The 27,195-nt window shown below is 40.2% G+C and overlaps 1 protein-coding gene across 1 annotated transcript; it reads right to left on the reverse strand.

Moving 5' to 3' along the window:
• Positions 1–4,195: 4,195 nt before the first annotated feature.
• LOC122035192 lies at positions 4,196–5,660 on the reverse strand. The gene is made up of 2 exons (XM_042594595.1): positions 5,051–5,660; positions 4,196–4,984 (listed from the first exon to the last, which is right to left on the reverse strand). The coding sequence occupies exons 1-2, from the start codon at positions 5,584–5,586 to the stop codon at positions 4,423–4,425; spliced, it is 1,098 nt and encodes a 365-aa protein (XP_042450529.1). The 5' UTR covers positions 5,587–5,660; the 3' UTR covers positions 4,196–4,422.
• Between the last annotated feature and the right edge of the window lie 21,535 nt (positions 5,661–27,195).

The raw sequence follows: 27,195 nt of genomic DNA on the forward strand, positions 1-27,195 counted from the left end.
GTCATCATTTCCAGTGTAGCCCTAGTCGGTACCAATCACAGTTGGAAACAGTCGCCAAAGAGGGAACTACTGATTCAAGGGTAAGCCAACCTCAATCACCTTTCTCTTTTGACTCTTGCTGTTCTGAAGATTTGAACATTTGTTTGTGATTGCTTCCACAGAAGCCACAGGGTTCCGACAACTGCTTACCTTGAGTTCCAGTAGCGGACAACCCTTCTCCGGTAGCAACCATCTGGCTGTGAATTGAGGTGAGGTGTAGGAGTTATATATATTTGGTAATTTGATTTCTAATCGAGTTAGCAATAATTGTTAACTTAGGTTCATGTGTAGATTTTTAATGTAATCAAATAGTGGGTTGACTAGGGTTAAGGAAACTAACCCTAGTTGACCCATTGATTTTATCTAATTAGGGTTCGTTAGTTGTGTTGGATTGATTAGTTGGATCCAATTTAGAACTCCTTAATTGGATTAGAATTTAGTTTGACTAATTGTTGTATGATAGAATTAGCTAAACTAGACATTTTGTTTGATATCACAGGACTTTGATTCGAGACGGTGTCTCGACGAGGGATCTATTTCTGATACGATCCTCTTATTGGAGGCGGGTACTTTGACTTATCTTTTTTAGATTTGTAATTTGATATGCATAGTAGTATTTTTAACAAATAGTAATGATTATGTTTCTTATCTGCATCGGTTGGTCACTACCCGATACCTGTTACATGCTTGTTTTGTTTACTTGTTATGCACTTCATGTTAGTACCTACCTGATTATACATGTTTATAGGGGTAGTGACATAACCATGTTTTATTATGTTCAGGACATAGGTTTCTATACCTTATCTGATCTATGTACCTAGACCTCTGATTTGATTCATTGTCCTATGGTACACATTATGTAGAGATGGATAGGTTCAGGATATTTCCATGCTTAGTGTCATGCACCATCTCACATGGTTGCATGCTGTGCGATAGTTGGCTCCATTATTGTTGAGCACATCTCCAGTTACATGGATCTGCACACACAACCACTTATAGGTTAGTGGTTTTTATCAGGTAGGGTGTGTTGCAGTAGGTGCTCTATCAAGGGCTCCATTGGTCCACTCATGGGTAGTGTGACGCAGCGTTGTAGCAGGACAGAGATCCCTCCACTGGACTTGCTCAGGGAGATGAGAGCATTGAGCTCCCCCACTTATGATTTGGGGTAGGAGGATAGGTGTACTCCGACAGTATCTCGTCCACTCAGTCACTCATCAGGAGAAGTGATGGCAGAGTGCACGGTTGTCACAGCCCTACCCACTCGGTCTCACCATCGTGTGTGAGATGGTTGACTGCAGTAGGGGTGACCAGGATATGCCATTAGCATTATACGCATTGATGCATTTATTGCTTGTGTTTGCTGCACTTGTATGTTGCATATTGGATGGATGCATTTGTTTGACATGCATACAGGATTCCTATACCTCTCGGTTTATTATCTATACACCAGGTCCTGGTTAGTACAGTTGTTCTCCTATTTATTTCAGTTGCATTTATCCTTCTTATATCAGGAGACTGTACGCATGATTAGTGCTATTTGTTATATTTTTTTATTATGCATATCAGTAGTTACCAGCTGAGGAGTTGACTCACCCCGTGGATATTTACTATTTTCAGGTTGAGGCTGTCCAGAGGAGTTCCAGTTGCTAGTCCCCTCTAGATTTCGAGGATTTTCATATGGACCATTTTATTGTTCTTTTCTTATTATATAGTTGTCTATGTTTTGGACTTATGTTGGTTTTGCTTTATGGATATTGTGTTATCTTTATTGTTGATGAGTTTTATTTATATGTGTTTTTGCTATATGCCTGCCTGGATGGCAGAAGAGGTGGGTTCGTTGTGATTTGTGTTTTATGAGTGTAGTGGAGTAGGATATCGGATTTGAGCTTTATGAGTGTAGTTGAGTAGGATTTTTGAGATGATTTTTCTTTATTGTTGCATTAGTTAGTTTTACTATTAAACTGCGTGGTGATTGCTTATTTTTATTGTTATGTTCCGGTCGTGTTAGCCGAGGTATCTAGATGATGTAGTAAAGTTTCAGATTGTCACCTGTATAGGGGAGATGCTGACGAAATTTCTTCTGACAGGGTCTCCCTCGGGGCATGACACCTAGGTCCCGCGGACCTATCGAGGGATAATCCACTAATTAGGGCTGTAAACGAGCCGACCCGAGCCGAGCTTTGGGGTGTTCAAGCTTGTTTGATAAGGTAACCAAGCCGAGCTTAAAATGAATCAAGCTTTTGAAATGAGTGTTCAAGCTTGGCTTTGTTTATTTTTTATGGGCTTGAACTTGTTTAAAGCTTGACTTGAGTTTGGTTCGTTTAGATGTTATCAATCTCTCAATTTAAGCTTTGCTTGAGCTTGGTTCGAGCTTGGCTTGAGCTTGGTTTGAGCTTGGTTCGTTTAGATGTTATCAAACTCTCAATTCAAGCTTATTTAATTATTTGAAACTTTTAGTTGTTTGATTGATTATTGAGCTTGATAATTTAAATTTATTTATTTATTTATTTATTTTATTATTTATTTAGCATGTTGGAAAGAGTTTTATTAATGAATATGATTCGTGAACATTGTTCATGAACATTGTTCACGAACGTTAACGAATTGAACACATATGTGTTCAAGCTTGTTTATTTAGTTTAACGAGCTGTTCAAGTTTGTTTGTTTAATTAATCTTATGTATATTGAACGAACATAAACAAGCTTTTACTAAGCTGAACACCAAACTTGTTCACGAACGCTTGGTTCATTTACAGCCCTACCACTAATAACCTCTTTTGGAACCATCGAAAGAGGAGATCAAGTATAAAAAGAAATATGACAATGCGTAACACGCTACACTTTTCCTTTTGCAATAATTAAGTACAATACTAAAACTCGTTACCCAACACTTTCAAAGATGACTGAATCGTGCTCGGTGTTGGACAGCTGCTCAGCGTTTGTCGGGCGTAGCAGAGTCATAGCAGGGCAACATCAAGAAGTTGGAGCAATCGGAATGTCAATCAGACGCATAGAAGCTTGTATTAGAAGATCTTGAATGCTTGGTCGATCAACACTTTTATAAGGTGTGGAGGGTGCCTTCCATAGGGTTGAAGGCGCCTTCCGCAGATAAAAGTTTATCCCAAAAAGTGTTGATCCTTATCGTCGATGAAGTCAGATTTTATCCGATAGAAGGCGCCTTCCATAGCACAAAAGGTGCCTTTCATAAACAGTACTAAAGGCGCCTTCCGTCGAATGGAAGGTGCTTTGAGTCTTATTCACCCGAGGTAATTTTTGCTCCTTTTGCCCTGCAAAACGTGTTTGTCCAACACAGCAAATAAAAACCTACAAAATAAGCTTAGCACAATAATGATAGGATTAATTTATAACTTAGACCATGTCTTCTAGACCAGGATCTAGTCAAGGTCTCAATTTAGGTTTCTAAATTGAACCGACACCTATTGTTCCCTCAATCGGGGCGCGTCCTCACTTAGTTACTCTACTTTCACTTACCAAGTGTTGAGTTACCTTCTCAACATCCAATTTGACTCACCAGATCTTCCTGTCGGAATTGCACATCTTGACTTCGCCAACCAAGAATCGAACATCCCAATCTCCTATCGGAATCGCACATTCGGACTTCGTCCTACCAGAATTTCACATCTAGATTTCGCCAATCGAGAATCACATATACTGACTGGACTCCTTGCCTGGTGTCGGGTCCTCTTGACCTATCAAGTTAGTCAATCTTGTATACACTTGGTAATAAGATTAGATCAACAACAAGTCTAACTTTAATCTATTTGTCATTCATCAAAATTCAGATTTGATCATTATAGTGTAGTGTTGAATGCTCCAACTGTGAGCATTTTTCTCGAGGAGTGGTGGCCCGGTTGAGATTTGATTATAACTCCATGCACTTTGTGGATTTCTTTCCTAGGGGTGATGATCTAGTTGAGAGAAACTGCCAATGAAATATTGATGGTGTGATTGGTATCGACTTTGGGCCAATTGCTTTAATTTTAACAATCACGTCACATTAATTATTAACCAGCCACATCACCTTAACTATCAATCCCCATTCTCTCGGGAGGCCCTCACCATGCACCGTATGAAACATCATAATAGGTAATTGGGTGCTAATTAAAACTATAGAGTTGAGAGAGAAATTGTATACTTTTAGAGATGAAAACTAATATATATTTGAAATGCAATATTACAATATTTTCCCAAAAGCTCAGGCAGTAGAGCCTTTGGATTACACACTCATGACTCAACTCAAGATACATGGGAATTTTTATTCCTCTCACTGAATATTTATTTTTATTTCACCACCAGCGTATCATTTATATAAAAACAGATTTATTTATTTACTTAACTCGTCTGGTGGTATTGATTATTAACTTAAATATGGGCAATTTGTTTGGCCAAGTGGTGGCCATTAGGCATGGCAGCAACATAGAGAATAAAGCCATCAGTCGGAAGGACGGCTGCCCCACCGGAGCTGAAAATCCGATCGAACAAGAAGCCAGCAACGGCTCCAAGAATAAAACCTCCCACAAATCCTCCGATTAGTCCGACGGCCGTGACGAACAACGTAGTAGCTGCTTGACCAGTTAACTGAGTCGCTATAGCAACTCCCACAAGCTTTCCCAAAGCTGCTCCACCTGTTTCTGCTGCCAGAACTAAGGCCTCTCTCGTAGCCGTCGTGATTGGGTGGTCCGACGAATACACGTCCCAGATTATCTGTCCCACATCTATCAGGAACATGGCTGCCGAACCATAATTCGGTCTCTTCCTTTGATATGTTATTGACGAAGCCTTCACTGTGTCGTCTCCCTTCCCCTGCTCGCCCAATAACACACTTAGCCGTCCCGATGCCTCAATTATTGCGGCATATACCTCTAGCTTTTGCTCTATTTCCAAGTCCTCAAACCGTCCCGTATACCCAAGCCTAGTTTGGTAACTGCATACATACAATACAAATTAAATTGAATTAAAGATATATATATGTCTAATTAATTAACCTCACCTTCGAACTAGTTCGTCAAAGCCAATGCCGACGTTCCTGAGATATCTTGAGAATTCTGCTGAAGCATGAGGGTTGAGATTCAACCTCATGTAGCTCATGACCAATCGGTCGTGTTCCTGAATGGATTCGGTGAAATCAACCACAGCATCTCCACTCGAAGTGTCCAACTCCTCCAGCGCTTGGAAGAGTTGCAGTTGGTGATCCGTCATTTTGTCGAGATAGCTCCTTCGCAGTGTGTAGTTCCTAATGAGCTGAAGTGCGTTGTTGAGGCAGTGCTCTGTATAGGCAAGAATCTGTTCGGCGATGGGCCGGCGAACAGCGTCGTCCTTGTACCTGATCACTATCGCATTGCAGTTGTCCAGGAGTGTGTGAACGGTTGTCATGTTATTGTTGCTCATCCTGAGGTATTCGAGTTGGTCCCCTAAGTTTTGGAAAGTTATGTGGTATAAGTTGTAAACTTCGTGGTTGCGAATTAGCTCGGCGAGCTGCCGGAGCTTCTCATCTTTCAGGAAAACAATAACTGAAGAGGAGGCCATTAATTATGATGTATAGAAGCAAATTAAATACTCTCACTATCTCCTTCTAAACTTTGTACCCCTCTTTTTCTCGATACCAAATTGCAAGAAGCTGAAGCAATATTTATAGGCTAAATATGCCGACATGTCATCCCATGTGGACGGATTTCATACAAATCATTTTCTAAAAAAAACTCCTGTAAAATCGGATCGGCCATTCCAGACTTATCTAGTTTAATTAATTATTTTTATTATTCACAACATTGACGTTTATTTTGTTTCTTTCCATTATTATTTTCCAGTTCAATTATTCGTCCTCCACTTCATTTATTTATCAACCGGTGGGCAGTTTCTGTAATTTGTCACGTATCATAATTATTAGAGCATAAGATTAATTAATATGGGATTTTATACTTTTTTTATATCAATATGGGATTTTATAAGTCTTATCTTGTTAATTGTCGGCGGTCTTTGGTCTACATTATTGGTAGAAGTTGTTTCCTTTTTCAATTCTTTATCAGTAAGTGATCTCACGTTTTTCCCATGTTAATTATTTATCAGTAAATGGTCCTTCCATTTCAATTGTTTTTGAAGTTGCCGCGTTTAATTATATTATATTTGATTATATTACCCATTATCAAATATATCCTAATTGTTTTTGAAGTTGCACGTTTATTTTGTTTCTATCCATTATTATTTTCCCGTTCAATTATTTGTCCTCCATTTCATTTATTTATCAGCCGGTGGTTCGATGCTTCGCAGTTTCTGTAATTTGTCACGTATCATAATTATTGGAGAATACAATTAATTATCCTCGAACGGTGATTATATACCTCCCTAACTATACATATTTCCTTACTCAATAGTTTCTGATACCCGACATTCTCTATCATCTTATGATTGCGGAGATTATAGAGGTGATATATTGGAAAGGTACGCTTTTACAATAGTCTCATATACCCGCGAACTTTCACTATTAATCTCTCCATTTTTCTGTTCGGTTGAGATACAGACTTAAGCGTTAGAGGGCCTTCGCCAGAGACCTTTCCTCTATTTTTTGGGCACTGATGTTTGTCTTCTCTCTTTGTTGTGTGTAGAAAAGAAGTAGGAGTCCCTTTTTTCCGCAGTTCTTAGGCTTTTCTCACCCTCCTTGCCAGCTAAAAGTCTTTTTCCAGTCAATGTTACGATTCCGCAAGTGCACAGATTCATTATCAGTAATAAAGATTATCGATCCCACGAAGATTGGTTATAAGCACTAGCGATGATTCTCTTAGGATTAGCTAAACTAACAATGGTTGTATGTTATCTAATTAAAGAGAAAAGATTTGGAAACGGAAACGAGAACTAGTAAGGAAGAGGTAATATACTTGGTTTATGAAGAGTCCTAGAAGTTCGATTTCATTGTGGTGGTATTGATGTATCACATTCTATCCTTTACTCATTGTCCATCAACATGCATTCGCCGGAAGCTGAAGTATCTATTCTTAGGTACCAAATAAAGAAGATCCCTATGAAATCCTGTTACGGTTAACCCCTATCACTAGGGTGCCTTGGTAGATCACAAGAACACTACTCTAATTGGTGTAACTAAGGATAGAAATAAGGAACTTAGTTTGGTCTCTTACTTACTTGTGAAGGAGTTGCCTCTCCATTCAAGGAAGTACCCTAAATGTCCGTGAACGGGTTATCCCTATCACTAGGGCCCCTCGGGTGTATGATCTAAGATATTCTCTCTACGAGATAGACAATTCCTACACAATCAATTAACACGATATAGAGATCGAGTAGTCGAAACAAAGCAAGCGAAATCATTCAATGAAATAGAGGTATAAGTATGAGTCTTACATCAAACCAATCCACAACTACTCCTTCATCCTATAACAAGGAATCTACTCCATAGACGCTGGAGAAAAACCCGAAGACATAATGTTAAGCATACAATTCTCGAACAAGAAGAGAGAAGGAGAAAAGACGCTTATCCAACGACGACGAGTGATCTTCGGATCCAATCCTTTGCTTCTGGGGTTGATGTGGTGATGAAGGATGGCTGGACAGAGGTCCTGGACGCCGTGGAACGTCACCAAGTCGATTCCCTCTCTGACGGCTCGCTTCCCGGCTCTCCCCCCTTTGAGGAAAAGGGTTAAAACCCTTTTATAGGCTAGGGTGCGGCTACGGCGGCACGGTCGTGCCCTTTCTTGTCTCTGGCCGCATTGGCACGGCCATGTGAACTTTGGGCTCGGCTCCTGGGGCCACGGTCGTGCAAGGTTGCACGACCATGCCTTGCTTGCCTTCGGTCGGGGGGGGGGGCATGGTCGTGTAGGTTTGCACGACCATGCTCTAATCTGCCTCTGGGTTGGCCGCACGGCCGTGCAGGAGTTGCACAACCGTGCACTGCTCCTCTCCTGTTTGGCCACACGACCGTGCAAGGTTGTACGGTCGTGTTCTCTGGCTCGTTCCGGTGCGTCAACAATCACTATTTTTGCTCTGAAAGTTGTCCCTGTCAACACAAAACCAAACAAAGAGCAGATATCAAAACAAAAGAGTATATATGATGAGTACATGATAAAATTAAAGAGGCGATCATACAAGAATATGTATGTATAAAGCAAGTGAATGTGCGTTAAAACATGCATAAACGATCATAATATTTACGCACATCACACCCCCAGACTTGAACTTTTGATTGTCCTCAAGCAAAATGCTGCAAGCTATGTTCATGAGCGTCTAGCAGTGTTTCATAATCCCTAGTGCATTCGCCTAACTCTATCAACTAGTTTCATTGATAAGCACGATTGTGGAGTAACCTAAGTATGACCTAATCAAAAGTTCTTTGTGCTCGGTGCAATAAGTAACTCAAACTCTTCAAGTTTCAATTTTCTGTCCTAGTTAAGTCGTCATACAATTGAGTTTTAATGTTCCCAGTGATAGGCACTTACCTGCCACACACTTGGTTCATTTTCCTTAAATTACACAAGGTCTCAAAGGATACTACTCGGAATCAAGAGAAACATAATATTCATTTCCCCAGTAACCTAACTCGGTCTCAAAAGGGTGAATTGTTAGTTTCCACTCACGACAACTATTTTTTATCCCTTATTCATCATTTTTTTTGGTGCTATAGTGTAGCACTAGTTGGGATTTAGATTTTTCCAAATGAGCTTCCATGATCCGAGGTCATCTAGTAACCAAAATGTAAGTAAGTAATCACCATGGGAATAAAAGTACTAAACAATTTGGTTGAATCATAACTATTTCAAAAATATTTCTACTATTCAAGCTTAAGTACTTATACCAAATATTTAATTTATACCAAACTTATACCAAACTCCATACAATATTTAGCTTATTTCATGCTACTAAAGATAGAGAAAGGAGATACACCAAACATACTAACATTATCTTGACAACACATGAAATAAGAAAATGCTAGTCATTTTACTATCGGACAAGTAGCAGAAAAAAGTAGAAGGTTTGATGTTCTCAAATATGCCGCAAAATTAGAAACATGAAACGAATAAACAAAGCAAAGTGCGAATGATATGCAAATAGAAATATGAAACGAATAAACAAGCAAACTAATATGCAAAACAAAAAAATAAAATATGCAGAAAGAAAAGAAAACTCGACTCGACTCAGGTTGTGTAGACACAACACCCCCCCCCCCAGACTTAAATTTTTCATTGTCCCGATGAAATCAATACGGTGACGGAGGTGGGGGATAAGGGGGTCTTCGATGTGTGCCAGGGGGAAATCTAGGCATACCAGGAAGATGGCCAAGGTGTTGATGATATTGATAAAGGGCATCTACTTATTGTCTAGTGATATCCATATCATCCATAAAATTTCTCATTCTTTCCTAATCAATGTCATAGTCCTGAACAAACCCTGTCACCTGACTATGAAAGTCCCTAGTAAACTAAAAATGATCATGTACCTCCCTAAACTGGTCGTTAGATAACTTGAAGTGACTCTCCAACAATTGTTGTTGGATATTTTGCTTCTCATGAAGGGAGTCTAAAGAGGCACGGAAGTCATAAAAATCAAATCTAGAGGGTCCCGTGTCATAGGCAAAAGAGTGGCTATGAGGTTCCGGAAATCCGGAAGGCTACGGGAATCCTGATGACCAGGGATTTTGGTGGTACTCGATTTCTTCTATGATGGAGGGAACAGTTCCGGGGTGTAAATCAGTAATCATCCAGTTCGCGGGGTTGTGAACTGAAGTGCGCTCGGGGTAAAGAAGGGGTAATGGAAAACCAGTGTTCCTAGGGAAGGCAAACACATTCTCATCCCGACAAATCATCTTCATTGCAAGACAAGAATTGATGTCGATCTTGTCATTGCCATGAATGACCTCTAATACATCAAGCTCACAACCCAGATTGAATGTTATTTGGATGATCAATCCACCAAACACTATCATCCCCGAAGATGGTTTAGCTGCTCTCAATAAATTCTGTAAAAAATGAAATCCGGAATCAAAATCCACTTTATTCAACATTGCCCAAAGAGAATAGAGCTCTACCTTTCTAACCGCCCCATATCTCTCTCCTCGACCAAAGATCATTTTGCTCATCACTTGGTGAAGGTATCTAAATGTCGGGTTTTGCATGCAGGATGCCTTAGCTCTAGAAGGTTCATAAGGGTCTTTTGATCCGGTTATTGACATCCAAAATTCATTCCATCTAATCTCATCATCAAATCCACGGGCACCACCAATGGGTAAACCAAAACAATTATTAAAATCACTAAAAGTCCACCGAACTTCTTTATTCATCATCCTAAAAGTTATGACCCCCTACGTAGTTATCCTCAGATGAAAATTTAACATCAAGCGAGCTCAAAAATTCAAGGACTAGGCGGGGGTAAGTTGGTGAATGGGCGTACATGATATCATTCCAGTCTAAAGAACTAATCATCCAATCTACATCATCTCTAATTCCAAGCATATCCATAGTAATAGGATCCATATATTTAGTACATGTAATTTTCCTAGCGACAAGGATATCATATCTAGCTTTGTGTTCATGATTTCTAAAAATAATATTAAACTCATTTTCGTTACCTTCGTCGCGTGCCACCCTTTTTCCTTTGCCTTTCGAAGAAGAAGCCTTCCCTTTGCCCTTGTCGCCTCGGGGCACATCTCCTTCACCAGATCCACCGCTTCCTCGACGAAGTCTCTTCAAGATTTGCGACATGATGTGCAAGGCTTTGAGGAATTTCTTGTGGAGATGGATCTTGAGGATGGGAGAGGGGGAGAAAGAAGGAAAATAGGGGAGTTGCTTCTCTCTTTTTGAATTTTTGGCTTGAAGAAGTGTTAGATATAGGTGTAGATCTAAGTAAAGATAAGCTCTAGAGGTGGGGATTAGGGTTTGGTGAGATATAGTGTGGAGGAGAGAGATTTTGGGAGAGAAGGAGGTGGAAATAGGGCTTTTTGGAGAGCTGGGCAGCGCACACGGGTAGGGGCACGACCGTGTCTTATAGACACGGTCGAGTTAGGTGGTGTTCTTCACGGCCGTGCCGATTGGCATGGCCTCCTCTTTTCTCCCCTTGGGCAAAGTTGCACGGCCGTGCCGATTGGCATGACCTGTTCTTTCTTCTTCTCGGCTTTGATCGCACGGTCATGCCAATTGGCACGACCTATGTCTCTTCCTCCACTATTCTTCTTGCACGGACGTGTCAATTGGCACGACCCATGCCTTTCTCCTTTCTGCATAGGTCACACGGCCGTGCAAGGTTGCACGACCTATGGCTTTTGTCTCTCTGTCAGCTTCACACGGCCGTGTAGGGTCACACGACCGACTCCTTTAAGAAACGCTACACGACCGTGTTCTCTGGCTCATTCCGGTGCGTCAACAATCGCTATTTTTGCTCCGAAAGTTGTCCCTGTCAACACAAAATCAAACAAATAGCAGATATCCGAACAAAAGAGTATATATGATGAGTACATGATAAAAGAGGCGATCATAAAAGAATATGTACGTATAAAGCAAGTGAATGTGCGTTAAAACATGCATAAATGATCATAATATTTACGCACATCAGTCAACAACACATCCACCTGCCCAGCGTGCCATCTCCCTCGATTTCAGACAGGATCAAATTTGGCACCATCTGGGGAACTTTTTGAATTTGAGGCAGAGAGATGGAAGAAGCTGGATGACTCATCACGGTTACCTTGACACAAGAGGAATTAGAAATGTTAATTAACGGTGTAGTGCAAAAGTTGTTGCGGCAACAACATAAAGAAGCAACCAGCGGTACTTTATCGCACGATCCTGCTACATTAACAATAGGCCCACACACTGAATGAGGGGCCCGGGTGGGAGGTCCAATGGAGTGCTAGCCAATTCCTTCGATGACTAGCCTGGTGCCACCCTATATTCCACTAGTCAACTTACCGCCCGTGCCACAGTCACCCGCATATCACCTGGCGCTATTTTATATGCTACCTGAACATATGGGTCGAGACGAACGACCCCAAGCATCATCTTCTGGAGATACGCCCGCGTGGGATTTACGTAAGGGAAAAGCCCCTATGGCTAGTGGCTCTCTTGAATGGGTTAGTATGCCGTTTTCCCAAGAGATACTGGAGGACAGACTGCCAAAGCACTATCATCCCCTAACGATCGGGGAATACGCAGGGTCAACTAACTTAGAGGATCACCCCCTCAAGTTCGAGAACGCCGCCCTCCTTCATCAATATACGAATGACGTGAAATGCTGAGTGTTCCTCACTACACTCTCTCACTCAGCATAGAGGTGGTTTAGGCAGTTGCCGACTGAATCCATTGGTTGTTTTAAGCATTTCCGCAAGACTTTCCTTTATCACTTCTCTAGAAGCTGTCAGTACTAGAAAACCACCTTGAGCCTCTTTTCGCTCAAGTAGGGGCCTAAAGAGACGCTCAGAGCCTACATTAAGAAGTTCAATTAGGTAGCCATGGATGTCTCTTCGGCTATCCTAGAAATTTTGATGAGCGCCTTTTCTTAGGGGCTTGCCGACGGTGATTTTTTTACCTTTGATTACAAAGCCCCCCAGAGACTTCGACCATCTACTCGGCTGAGCGACCGAGTATATTAATGTAGAAGAAGAACAGTCCACCTAGAAGAAGGAGGTCACTGCACCTGCCTTGACCTCAGCTCCCGAGCATCGAGTGTCGCCTCCTCCTCTCCCTCATAAGGCGCCCCAAGCAGGTTCTCTCCCACATCACCCAGAGTCTTGACCTCAAGTTGTGTAACATGTGGAGGCCGAGTGGGTGGAATGCTCCAAGTCCTTTAGATGGGCTCCACCTAGATTTTGTACATATTACCGCTCAACGACCCATGACACCTAGAATTGTTATCATTATAATTTGGGAAATCGCTAGGCTACTAAACAAGGATGCCTCTGGCATTCACCATCTCCCAACCGCCGACAGTATCAGCAACCGAATGGTTTGCCCAGGAGAGAATATCGAGGAGCCGATCAACACCAAAGAATGCCTCAGTGGCAGGGAGACCGAGCCCAACCCCCCCAGTTCAACAGGAGCAACCCCTGACGTGACAAGAAGAAAATCGTAATAACGCCGCTCGGGGAGATATTAGCATGCACTACAAGAAAATAGATATTTTACGACGATATTTATCGTCGCTAATACTATTTTTTCGTCGTTAAAAAATATTTGAGACGATAATATTTCGTCGCTAAAATCGTCGTAATAAGCTTGTCGTAAACTTATATTAACGACAAAATTAATTATTTCGTCTCTAATATTTTAGCGACGTTGTAGAATTCGTCGCTAAATAAAATTACTTCGGCGTAAAATATTTAACGACGAATTAAATAGTATCGTTGCTATAATTTAAGTTAACGACGAGTTTCTTACTTTCGTCGCTAACATATTACTTGCTTTGCTACGAATTAGTCGATTTATTACGTTGCTAATAAATCGAAGTTCGCCGCAACAGGTCTGATGGGCTAGTTGCAGACAGGTTAGCGACGAAGTTTTACAACTTTCGTCGCTAATACTAGTGCTTAGCGACGAAATTTGTTTAATTTTGTCGCTAACCACTAGTTTTACCAAAAAACAATTTCTTATATTTTCTGTGTACAAGTTTATAAAAATACAAACCATCACAACTATAACAACAAATTCACAAATACTCTAACAATTAACTTATACTTCAACACAAATATAAAATTGTATACATTCACAAACCAAGTTCAAAACATATTCACAACCAACAATTCAACCAAGTTGACAACCAAAAATCCAAACTAGTTCAAAACAAGTCCAGAACGTCATGTTTCTATCCAAAAGTTCACAACATCAAAGCCTAAGATGTAGGAGGAGGAGGTGGAGCTGAAGATGAATCATGAATCAGAGAATCTAATGCTCTAGGTGCCAATCGGTTAAGTATTTGTTCAAACAAATCTTGTCTTGATTTAATTGATGCTAACTCATCTTGGGTGTTTGCTAGCTGAATTTTGGTGTTCGCTAACTCATCTTGGGTCGATTGAAGTCTTTCACGCAATACAACATTAGTTGATCTGGATGAGGATGTGGCATCTGAGAAGTGGACCTAACTGGCTTCGGCCCACTTCCAAGTCCTCTGATGTGTCCAGACCGAGTACCGAGGACCTAATAGAAAATTTTGAAGATAATAAAACATATGATATGATATGATGATAATAAAACATATGATATGATATACTAAAAAATAAGTGGGAGTAAAATGAATTTAAATGAGACATGAGAACCAGTTGAAGCTCGAGGCAAAGCTTCAGGATTTGGAGGTAATCTGCATTGATAAACATGAATCAAATTTAACATTGTTCATTATTTCTAATCTCTGTTTTGTAACTTAGCTTTGTTAGATCAAAATAAAGGAACTACAAATTGTCACTGTTGTTAAAAGTCTTATCTTGAGTTCTCAAAATAAAGGAACTACAAATTTGACCGCTTGGAATTGTCTTCCACCTGATGCAGTGGAGGGCAAGCTCAGGGATCAACCAAGGTCCATTTGTGTATGAGCTAGCAAAAGGTAATTGGGATGGAGTTGGGTGGACAAGTGGATTGCAGCACAGGCATGGGAGACAAGGCCTTCTGCTCAGTCTCAAGTTAAGCCAGCCTTGAAAGCCAACAAGAACGCCAACCCCTCAACCCAGACAACACCCACTTTATCAAAGCTTGCAAGCACCGATGCAAAGGTTTCAATCAAGAAACCTCCTAAGCAACCGGATGAAGATACTACTCTGAAGATCATAAATACTTCCTAACTATTTTACTTCCAGTATTTTCCTCTAGCAAAGATATACTACATATCTGTCACTTCAAACGATTAATATCCTAAAAGCAGAACAATCTATGTTTTAAGTTTTACAGGCCATAGAAAAATCGAGAGATTGTAATGTACACCAACGGAGTTAGTTGGAGAATTCTCAAGTAAAACAAGAATAGTAAATGCTTGAAAAAAAAAGTAAAAACTGATGCTGATTAAAGAAAGAGATCTATTGTGCAACATGAAGCTAACACAATACCACATTTGCTCGTAGCTGAGCATTACTAATCTAAAAACAATCAATATAAGAAAAGCATGAATTCAAAAGAGCTTCAAAAGCTTTCCTGCAAGCCAAAGTGACTTGAGTGAATAAACTGAGGCTAATCACTATTTTATATGAAATACTAAAATAGAACACTACCATCAGTGGGAGCTTAAAAGAAGGGGGTGGGTTTGTTACAATCATGTTTTGCAAGAAGTATTGAAAGAAGATGGGCAACATTTCATATAAAAATATCGAGACAACATGTCATATATATTTTGAAAAAATGAAAATTGTATCGGCGGTTATTAAATAATATTCTCACAGACCTGATCACAAACTGTATCTGCAATTTGGACTACATCGATGACATCTTCAGGATTTTGTGATAGAATACACTCATCACGTAGTCTCACCATATCATCCTAGAAAAAACAAACATGTTTAAAAAATTGTAAAAAATAATTATGCAAAGTTAAGAACAAATTCACTAAAGAAGGTCATAACATACATATGCAGTTTTTGTCGTGTCCCCAATCCACCCTTTCTTCGAGCTATAATGAGTTTCATTAAAGACAGTAATCCGATCTTTTCTTTGTGATTGATCGGTCTAAAAAAAAATAATGTGTTAATATTTTAATCAACAAACAATATAAGATAACTATAAAATTAACACTTACACCGTCATAACTATACTGGATGAATGATTTAGAATCTCCACGATGGTTATATGGGAGTTTTCCTCGATTTTCGACATTTATTGCAGATCGTTTCTACAACACAAAATTTTGTATAAACAAAATAATAGTTATGGAACAAATAATTAAATTTTTATCTTAAATAAGACATTTGTTATAAAATGAGTTACCTGAAATGCTTTAGATTCAAACAAAGCACACATGTAGTCCCAATTATCTTGAGTCTCACAGAACTCAAGAGGAATATGCTGTCGATGCTCAGCAGGAGGAAGGTGCGATAGCTTCTTATAATGGTTATGCATTTTAGATCTATTGTCTCTATATCGTGCACTCATCAATCGGTCGGTCTCCTTCATGACCGACGATGAACCATCCTGAAAACTTATATCAAAAGCAGCCTGAAAAATGGTTAGTAATAAAGGAGTCGTTATAACTATGTTGAATTACTTATACTTACTGATATTCGATCGTATATCATCCTTTTATTCTCAGCGGGGATGTGTTTCCAACTCTTAGCTTGTAATGGTGCAAACTTCTTTACCGAAAGGCCTAACTCGGTCATAAATGAAGCTGCATTAGGGCCAATGGGATGCCCATCGCTCTGACGGAAAGTAACGGGCAATCTACCCCGAGCACTGATCTGGCGTCGCAGTCGATCAGAATGTGTGCCACGTGTCTCCCTACGTAGCGGTCGGCCTGTAAATGCAATAGTGTAACAATCAATAGATGAATTATCTAAATAAAATTTTTCTAAATTAGATACAAAACAACTAACCACTGGAAGAACTATCATCTACAGGTGTCTCCAAAACTGGTAAATGCTTAATCCTCTTAGGCGGCATGGCTGTCACATATTCATCATATATAGATCAAAAAATATGTATCAACATATATAGATATCTACAAGTAATGAATTAAAAATAAAGGAAAACATATTTACCATGTTCATAAAAATTATTCACCACTATCATCTGAAAGAGATAATTGATCATCTATGTCACTATCAATTTCAGTATCTTCATCCTCATCGTTAAGAAAACTTTGAGCATCCCTAGCTAGCTCCACTTGTGCATTTGGCATATTTAAATGTTGATGCTCAACATCTAATCTACAAAGTTGGGATATCTCTAATTCTTCACCAACTACTAAAGTTGCTTCATTAGAAGAATTATCTTGGTTAGTCTCAATATTGAAATTATTTCCGGATTCAATTTCTTCTGATACTTCATCAACTTCAGTTACTTCATATATTTCTCGGTGTTGAACCTTTTGCAGTACCTTCCAATGACCTCCACGCTTTATATCATTTTAATAATAAACTTGGTTTGCTTTGTTGGCCAAAATGAATGGGTCATCAACGTACCATGTTTTAGAAGTGTCAATAGATAACAGACCAAACTCTTCAACTATTGATTTTTTTTTCTGATTACATTGGAACCATTCACACCAAAATAATTGTACTTTATATCTGAAAGAGTAAAATAGCTAAACAACATCCTTCAACACTCCAAAAAAATCTAAATTGTCACCATCATCGGATGATGGTACGCTAACCCCGCTATTCTGAGTAGTTCTGCGAGCATCACGAGATCTTGTATGGTATCGAATACCATTTACAATACAGGTATCATACAGTTGAACTTCAACATCAGGTCCCATTGCTAAATAATATAACTCATTTGTGATTTCTGAATTTGTTAAATTCTTTAACTTTATTATTCTATCCCTAAACCATTGTGGAAAATCTCGCTCATGGTATTGGAGAAGTTGATTTGAATGAACTTTATGTGACAGAAGTTGTAGATGTTCACTGCAGAAACAAATACTTATTTTACAATTGTATAATGAAATATAAACAATAAAATTACATAATGTAAACACTTACTTCCTATATTGGTCAACTTCCTTACAATTGTTGAGAATATACCAATGTGCTTTCTTATACAAAGTCAAAGGCAATTTCAGATTATGTGGATTGCCAAATACTCTTGTTTGTTGTGAGAAAACACTTAAGTTGCATGTTACTGGTTGAACATATTGGTTTTGTTCTGGCCTACTAAATCTTGTCTCAATTTGACTCATATATAAGGAACTGAAAGTCAATGCCTCATTTACAATATACCCTTCTGCAATAGATCCTTCAGGCCTTGCTTTATTACGAACATACCTTTTTAGTCTGCCCAAATATCGTTCAAAAGGATACATCCATCGTGAAGAAACAGGTCCAGCTAACATAGCTTCACGAGGTAAATTAACTGCCAAATGAACCATAATGTCAAAAAATGCTGGAGGAAATATTTGTTCCATCTTACATAATATGAAGATTATTTCCTCCTCCATTTTACATAAGTCCGCTAAGTGTAAAGTTCTTGCAGTTAGCTTTTTGAAAAAAATCACATAACTCAATTAGCGTGCGGCATATGTCTTTTGGAAAGAATTTTCGTACGACCACTGGAAGTATTCTTTGCAACAAAACATGACAATCATGTGATTTTAGTCGATATAACTTTCCATCATTTGCATTCACATTTCTAGATATATTAGCAGCATATCCATCAGGAAACTTCACGGATTTTAAAAATTGACAAAATTCACGTCTTTCTTCTAATGTCAATGTGTAACTTGCATATGGTTTACTAAATTTGTCTCCAACTTTCTTTAAATGCAATTCACTTCTAATTCCCATATCCTGCAAATCTAACCTTGCTTTAAATGTATCCTTTGATTTTCCATCTATATTAAATAATGTGTCAACCAAAGCGTCGCAGATGTTTTTTTTCTATGTGCATCACATCTAAATTGTGTCTCAACTTTAAATGTGGCCAATACTTCAACTCAAAAAATATAGACTTTTTTACCCAATTGGTTTCATCCAAAGTTCGCTGCCTCTTTTTACTTAATGTAGGATCCTTACTGAATGTCACTTGGGGTAATGCATTTAACTGTGCTAAAATCTCATAACCATTAAGTATTCGTGGTGGTCCTTCTTGTTCAACCTTTCCATTGAAATTCTTATTTCTACGCCATGGGTGTTGCACATTCAAGAATTGACGATGGCATGTATAGAATATTTTACTCCGTAATCTTTGGGATTTAGTTTCATCAAGACATACTGGACATGCTTTATAACCCTTTGTGCTCCATCCAGATACTGTTCCATATGTTGGAAAGTCATGAATGGTCCACATCACAGCAGCATGTAATTGAAATACTTGTTCAGTTGATGCATCATATGTTTCCACCCCATCATCCCATTGCTCCTTTAGTTCGTTGATCAAAGGTCGCAAGTACACATCTATCTCTTTCCCAGGTGATTTAGGACCAGGAATTAAAAGAGACATTATCAAATATGATGACTTCATCATTTTCCATGGTGGTAAATTATAATTTACAAGTATAACAGGCCACATACTATAAGCATTTGACATGTTTCCAAATGAATTAAAACTATCAGTAGCCAACCCTAAGCGAATATTTCTTGGATCACTAGCAAATATTTCATGTGATGTGTCAAATTCTTTCCATGATTCACTATCTGCTGGATGCCTTAATACATCATCTGTTTCAACCCGTTTTTCTTTATGCCATCTCATATCTTTTGCTGTATGTTTGGCAATAAACAACCGCTTAAGTCTGGGCTTCAAAGGAAAATATCGAAGAATTTTCTGAGCATTCTTTTTCTTATTCATCCTATCATACTTGTATCTGGGCTCCTTGCACACTGGACATATATCTTTATTCTCGTGCTCACCCCAAAATAATATACAATCATTCTTACATGCATGTATCTTCTCATATGTCAATCCTAACTCTTTTAACATTTTTTTTTGCTTCATAATGAAAGTTTGGAATCACATTCGGTTTTGGAAATGCCTCTTGCAATAACTGAAGTAGCATATCAAAAGATTTATTGCTCCACCCATTTAACACCTTCACATGCATTAACTTGACCAAAAAACTGAATGCAGAAAAATTAGTACAAGTGTGATACAACTCTTTTTGTGCTTCTTCAAACATTGAGGTATAACTTCCTCTAATATAATCTGCATTAATATCATCTAATTGAGGTCTACTGGTATTGATATTTTCTGCATTTCTTAAATCAGTAAACATATCTTCAAAATCATCTTCTTGATCATGTCCCTCTTCATTGACAATATTTATATTAATAGATGATGTAGTAGCTTCTCCGTGAAAGTTCCAAACTTTGTATAATTTATCAAATCCCCACCTATAAAGATGCCCTCGAACATAATCTAACTCATATTTAAACAAATTGCCACACCTTCGACATGGACAACGAATCTTAGATAAATTCAAACTTATCATATAATTCTCTGCCACCTTTAAAAACTGATTTAGTCCATTTATATATTCAGGCTCAATCCGATTCTCAATCATTATCCAACTTTTATCCATATTTATAACCTGATTAACAATATAAAAAAATTTAATAAAATAATCCTAAAATTAATTAATAGCATCAAAAGAACCCTAAAATTATCATCTAAGCATTAAAATAAAAAATTATCATTATCATCTAAAGATAGGCTTGATGACTAAGAAATTTTCTTCACATGTGGCCTAAAATGACTATATTATCATCTATCATTATCATTATCATCTATACTATAAAGAACTAAACTAGATATTATCATCTATACTATAAATGACTATATTACCAAAAAAAAAATTACAATTCTAAACTAGGTAGGCAAGATTTGACACAAAGCTAAGATTAATTTTAATTACCAAGCTAAGATTTGACACAAACATGAGGAGTGGACGGGGATAACAAAAATGTAGGCAAGAGATCACCAAGGACTAAAGAACCAAACTAGATAGAAGCACATAAAGATGAATAAAAATTAAAAACACAACATACAAAAGGTTTCGAGTTTCAATTAATGCTCACTCCTTCTGCGAAATTAACATTATCCTCTATACTATGTACTCCTTCTGCGAAACCAGATGAACTGAGATGTTTCATGTCTACTATGTACTTTTGAATCAAATCAAAAACTAAAGGAACAAGAAGAAGAACAGTGCATGTTTGAATGAAAAAGAGCAAGCTTTGACGCAAAGAGGCACGAGTATAATAAACACTACATTACAAACCTATTTGGTGGAAAGAACTGATGTGAAGCACGTTCAAGCGGAAGAACACAAATCCACAGCAATACTAGGAGCAGGAAGGAGGGAAGAGTCACCTCGCCGGAAGGAAGGAAGAGTCGGGCCGTTCGGTGCTGCGTCGAGGGAGTCTCGCCAGAGGAAGGAGGACGCAGGAATGAGCGAGGAAGAATCCCGGAATCACAGCGTGTGACAGGAGAAAGAAAGGGTTGATGGGAGAAAGAAAGGGTCGGCGGGCAGAAAGGGTCGGGGGGAGAAAGAAAGGGTCGGGGGAATTAGGGATTATAACGGATATTAGCGGCGAAATTGATAAATTCGTTGCTAATCTGTTAGCGACGAAACCACCCCTTTTCGCCGCAAACATCTATACTTAGCCACGAAATTAACAATTTCGCCGCAAATATTTTAGCGGCGAATTAATTCGCTGCTATATTCGTTGTAAAAATATATTTTTTTTTAAAAAAAAAGAAATCATTTTCGGCAAAACTAACACTTTTCTTCACAAACGTTTTCGCGGCGAATTTATTCGCCGCTAGATTCGACGCAAACATATATTTTAAAAAAAAAAGGAAAACATTTGCGTCGATACTATATTTAGTCGCAAATACCGTTATTTAGCTACGATATTATGTTTAATCGCTAATAATTTGTCACTATTTTCCTGATTTTTTGTAGTGATGGTAGTTAGAGGCCCGACCGATGAAAATTCCAACTGGACGAGGAAGTCATATGGCATCTGACTGGAGATCCATGTGGTCGGATACAGTCAGGAGCAGGTCTCGAGACCTAAAATAAGTTTCGAGCCCAAGGACTTAGAGGGGTTTGAAGTATCTCATGATGACAATCTAATAATTAAGGCTGTTATTGTCAATTATAATATCTATCGCACTTTTATTGACACAGGCAGCTCGGTCAAAATCATCTCAAACAGGCATTCGAGTAGCTGCAGATAGAGCCGAGCGAGCTCTAGCCCATGATTACGCCACTCTATGGCTTCACGGGCAACAAAGTCCCGCCGCTCGATCAAATAAAGTTGGTCATATCCTTAGGGGAGGAACCCCTAATGAGGGCGCACCAAATGACTTTTATAGTCGTAGACACACCCTCAGCCTATAATGTCATTTTGGGTCGACCGACCCTAAATAAATTTTGGGCAGTTGTCTCAACCTTTTGCTAGAAAATAACATTCTTCGTGGATAATTAGGTCAGGGAAGTCAAAGGAAATCAACTAGTAGCATGCAAGTGCTATGTTGGTCTCATTAAGATGAAGGCCAACGCTGCTTCAAAGACCCAACAGATGGAGGTCAACTCCATCTGGGAGGCATCTCCTATACTTATTTATGAAGAGAAAATAGAGGTACAGATTTATCCAAGTCACCTGGAAGAAATCACCCAGATAATTGCCAACCTGGCTCTAGAGGTTAATGTTGTTACCCCAAGGTAGTTTTGATATGATCAAATAAGTTAGGTTAGATCCTATTGTGTCTAACCCTGTGTCTAAGTGTGCTGGAACTTAGGAGCATAGGAAGTCGAGCAAAAGACACAGCTAGCTAGAAGGACGACACAGGAGAGATCCAACGAGCTCGGTGCGTCTGGGGCATGAGGTGCTGCGGAAGAGTACACCGACTGATGAGAAGGAAGCATGCGGTGTTTTCTGAGGAACGAGAAGCCTGAGCGGAAGATTGCTCGAGAAGTAAAAGACACAGCTAGCGAGAAGGTCGACACGGGAGAGAGCCAATGGGCTCAGTGTGATCGAGGGACGAAAAGCTATGGAAGAGTACGCTGGCGGACGAGAAGGAATCACGCGGCAATTTCGAGGGATGAGAAGCCAGTGCGGAAGATTGCTCGAGGAGAAGACCGGAAGTTGGGTTCGGGTGAGTCCTATTTCGGATGGCCGGAATCACCTAAACAAGAGAAACCGAAGCAGGAGGTCGGGATTGAAAAATCAGCAAAGGGCTGATTTTCCTGCCCGGGTCATCTAGACTCAGGGAGCCCGGACTAGTCCGGGGCACCCGGACTCCTGGCACCTGGAACCCGAATTTCATCCAAATCAACGTGACATTTGAATCAAGGATAGAATTTATCCTATTCTAGGTGCCCCGAGTAGGGTTATATAAGCAGACCTGTTCCCAGAAGCTAACGACAACAAGAATTATAGAGTAACAACACTTGTACTTGAGTTTGTTTGAGTTTAGATTTATTTTGTGAGCTTTGAATACTGTAAGAGGATTCTCCGCCCAGAGGAGATTTTTAGTGTGCTTTTTTCATCTGCCTTGGATTGATAATGTAAAATACCGGAAATAGGCGAATATTAATAAGGGAATTTTCTGGAATTTTTAGAAATTTTTCGGGATTTTTTCGGAGCTCGTACGGACGAGTTCAAGGGGATAAAAACGAGGCCGAAAAAGCCTGTTTAGGCTTACTCTGTTTTAATGAGGAAAAGATTTAATTTTTCTTTTTATTTTTCTTTTTCCTTATATTTTTATTTCCCCGTTTCTTTTTCCTCTCCCGCGAGCCCGAGCCTTCCCCGACGCCGATTTCCTCTCAGCCTTTCTCCTTGCCCTAACCGCCGGCCCGGCGGTTTCTTCCTCGCCGAAGTCTTAAACCCCTCGGCCACCTGCTTTCCTGCTTCCTCCTCGTCTCCCTCGCGCGCACACCCTGTTTTCCTCACTTGCCCTAGCGAGCTGTACACGCCGGCCGCAACTCACAGTGCCGGCCAAATTCTTCTCCTCGTCGACATTCGAGTCGTCACCGGTGCCCTAGCCTCCAGCCGCGTGCCCTAGGCGACGCCTTCTCCTCTTCCGAGCACCGGCAGCCGACCAAGTTTCTTTGCCTAGCCGACATCGCCACTGCCGGCACCGGTTTCTCAGTGTCGGCCGCCGTCGCCGTGCCCTAGCACCGCCGCCGACACATCTCATCACCTCTTGCCTCCGGCCACAGACTAAGCAGTGCCGACTATCACTGGAGACTGCTTGCTTCCGTGCCCTAACATTTGCCTTGCTGCCCTCTTTGTGCCCTGGTACTGTACTGCTGAGCCAACAAGGTGAGTGGTTCGTATTTGGAACATTTGGTTGCATGCTTGATTTCCTTCTGATCGGGTCCGCAGGTGTGGGGTTTCGTGGATCTGGCAGTCGTTGATTTCAACAAATTCCAGCAGTTTCTTGTCCTTGAACAAGGCTGTGATTTGAGGTACGACATAGGGAGTTGATGCATGATGTAGAGGATTGTTAGATTTGGTAAATACATTGAGTTAGGTTGGAATTGGATTATTATGATGATGAATATGAAATAGTTTGATTAGGATCTTATCCGATTGGTCGTTGAGATTTTATTTAGCTATTCGTTGAGTTCTAGCTAAATAAATGTACGTATATTGGTGACACAGGATTTTGACGCGAGACGAGTATCTCGGAGTCGGAATTGGACCTTTCTTTTGTCGGAGGCGGGTACTTTTGACTTATTGTCTTTGATATGCTTAGTAATGAAAATAATATGTTGCATTAATTGTGTTTCATATTTGTTTCGGTTAATCACTGCCCAATACATGTTACCTGTTTGATTGGTTGTTTGATTGCATCTCTTATTGATCTTGTACCTGATTTATCATGCTCATGGGTAGTGATATAACTATGTTTCACATGTTCAGGACCTAGGTTTGATACCTTATTGATCAGTATATCTTGATTTGATCTATTCACTATGGTGCCCATTGTTATATGTCCAGAGGTTGGTTTAGTATATTACCATGCTTAGTGACATGCACCATTTGCATGATCGCATGCTGTGCGATAGATTGCTCCATTATTGTCGAGCACTTTGCCAGTTTTCATCACTGTTCGGTGCTCCGTTGTGACGCTCATGGGTAGCGTGACACAGCGTGGTAGCACGTCAGTTTGACTCTTCCGGTGCTCCGTTGATCCGCTCATGGGTAGTGTGACGCAGCGTGTAGCACGTTAGAGATTCCTCTCCGTCATAGTGTACCGGGAGATGAGAGCATTGCGCTCCCCCATTTATGATTTGGGGTAGGAGTACGTATGTACTCCGACAGCATCCCGTCCACTCGATCACTCATCAGGAGTAGTGTTGCTGAGTGCACGGTTGTCACAGCCCTACCCACTTGGTCCCACTTTTGTTGTGAGTTGGCTGACTGGTGTCAGGGGTGACCATGACATTGGCATCATATGCATGATGCATTTATTGTTTGTGATTGTGTTTGCTACATTTATATGCTGCATATTGTTTGGATACCTATGTTTGACATGCATACAGGTCTTCTATACCTTTCGGACTGTTTGTCCTTATACCGGGTCCTGGTTAGAACAGATTCTCTCCTGTCTTCTTCGGTTTGCATTTACCTTTATCTTTATCAGGAGACTGTACGCATGATTAGTGCTAGGTGTTATTTCTTTACTTTGCATATCAATTGTACCTGCTGAGTGTTGGACTCACCCCGCCTCCATTGTTGATATTTTCAGGTTGATGCTGTCAGGAGAGAGTTCCAGTTGCTGGTCCCTGCAGACCTCGAGGATATGATTAGTCTTTTGGTTTTTCTTTCATGGACTATGTTTTAAACTTGTCTTGTTTTTGGATTATTCTACTTATGGACATGGTACAGATTTTATTATGTCGATGGATTTGGATTTGGATTTTATTCTACTACATGCCTGCCTAGACGGCAGAAGAGGTGAGTTCATCGGTTTTGAGCTTTACGAGTGTAGTTGAGTAGGGTGGTTTTCGAGTCAGAGTATTACTGCTTTGTTTGATTATATATAACTGCGTGGATGTTTGTGTGGTTGTGTTATATTTATTATTATTATTCCAGCCGCATGTGGCTGAGGTATGGAGATATGTAGAAAGTTTCAGATTGTCCGCCATACAGGGGAGATGCTGCCGAAATTTCTTCAGACGGGGACTCCTTTGGGGCGTGACAATTTAGTGGTATCAGAGCACAGGTATACGATCTTTTGTTTTCGTATTTTTGATGTTTGGGATAACCTGATACCAATTTATTTACTTGGTATCAGAGCGCCAAGTTTGGCGATACTTGTTGGATTTTTGTATTTTGGATTTTCGAGATTTATCTGATACCAATTTATTTGGTATCAGAGCGGGTTATGATACCTGCTTTTGGTTTTCTGGAGATTTATCGGATACCTGTTGTTGGTATTCTGGATATTTGAGTTAGCCAGGTTTGCGAGTCAAACTGGGCATTATCGGATTTTCGATATGGTTATATTTCGGATTTCCGTTTCGGATTTATTTGGATTTCCGGCGATATGTATGTTCGGAATTTTGAGGTCAAATTGGGGACTGGATAGCGACGGAACATCTCCAGACGGCAAATAGGTATGTTGTTATTTTATGTTTGTTATATTGGTATTGATATCTGTAATTTAACTTAACAGATATGAGACGATCTACTCGTATTGCTGCGAGACGTGGTGCTGGACGACCACGTGCGAGGACCACGGGATCTCTGGATATGCCAGAGATGCCCACTGTTAGTGAGCCTGTCAGTCGGGATGCAGCGGGAGCATCGGGCTCTCAAATCCCGATAGCTCCTGTAGAGATACCTACTTTGGCCACACCGACGGTATCCACTCCTACCGTATTTACGGTACCATCAGGTGTACCATTGGTGTACCCGACATTTGCTCCAGAGCAGCCTACGACGTACTCGGCACCACCGCCACCTGGACCTACAGTGTACCCGACACTAGTGGCACATGTGCTCCAGTGCCTACAGTAGCAGCAGCTGCACCATATCCGGTACCATTACCTACCATACCTCCAGCTGCCACCACTTTTGTTCCCCAGGCAGTACCACCGACGGCTTATGCTCCGGTATATACAGCAGCACCGGGAGTTCCTCCTCCGGTCTATTCCGCGGTACCACCTGTAGTATCAGCTCCAGTGTTTCCGCCAGTTCCTGCAGTCGTCCCGACACAGCTCACTGATATTGTCGCTGCACGAGCTAGGATTCCAGCACTGGCTGAGTCGATGAAGACTCGTTTCACTCTTTTCCGCGGAGATCTCGATCCGAGTATGGCTCTGTCATGGATAGAGACTATGGAGCAGACTTTATTCTATATGGCTTGCTCCGAGTGGGAGAAAGCAGAGCTGGCTGCTTACCATTTACGGGATGAAGCTAATGCCTAGTGGGTTACTCAGCGTTCTATTGTAGAACGTAATGGCCCACGTGTAGATAAGTGAGAGCGTCTCTTTCCACTGTCCTATCGGATGGCTCGCCGACAGATTTTATGAGTCCGAGGCGTAATAATC

This window comes from Zingiber officinale, chromosome 11B, assembly GCF_018446385.1.
Source record: "Zingiber officinale cultivar Zhangliang chromosome 11B, Zo_v1.1, whole genome shotgun sequence".
Lineage (NCBI taxonomy): Eukaryota > Viridiplantae > Streptophyta > Magnoliopsida > Zingiberales > Zingiberaceae > Zingiber > Zingiber officinale.

Bases quoted from the DNA above. Each gene is read 5' to 3' on its own strand.
- LOC122035192 (XM_042594595.1), bottom strand. From the start codon at position 5,586: ATGGCCTCCTCTTCAGTTATTGTTTTCCTGAAAGATGAGAAGCTCCGG. The intron at 4,985-5,050 runs GTGAGGTTAATT...GTATGTATGCAG, and splicing joins TTTGACGAACTAGTTCGAAG to TTACCAAACTAGGCTTGGGT.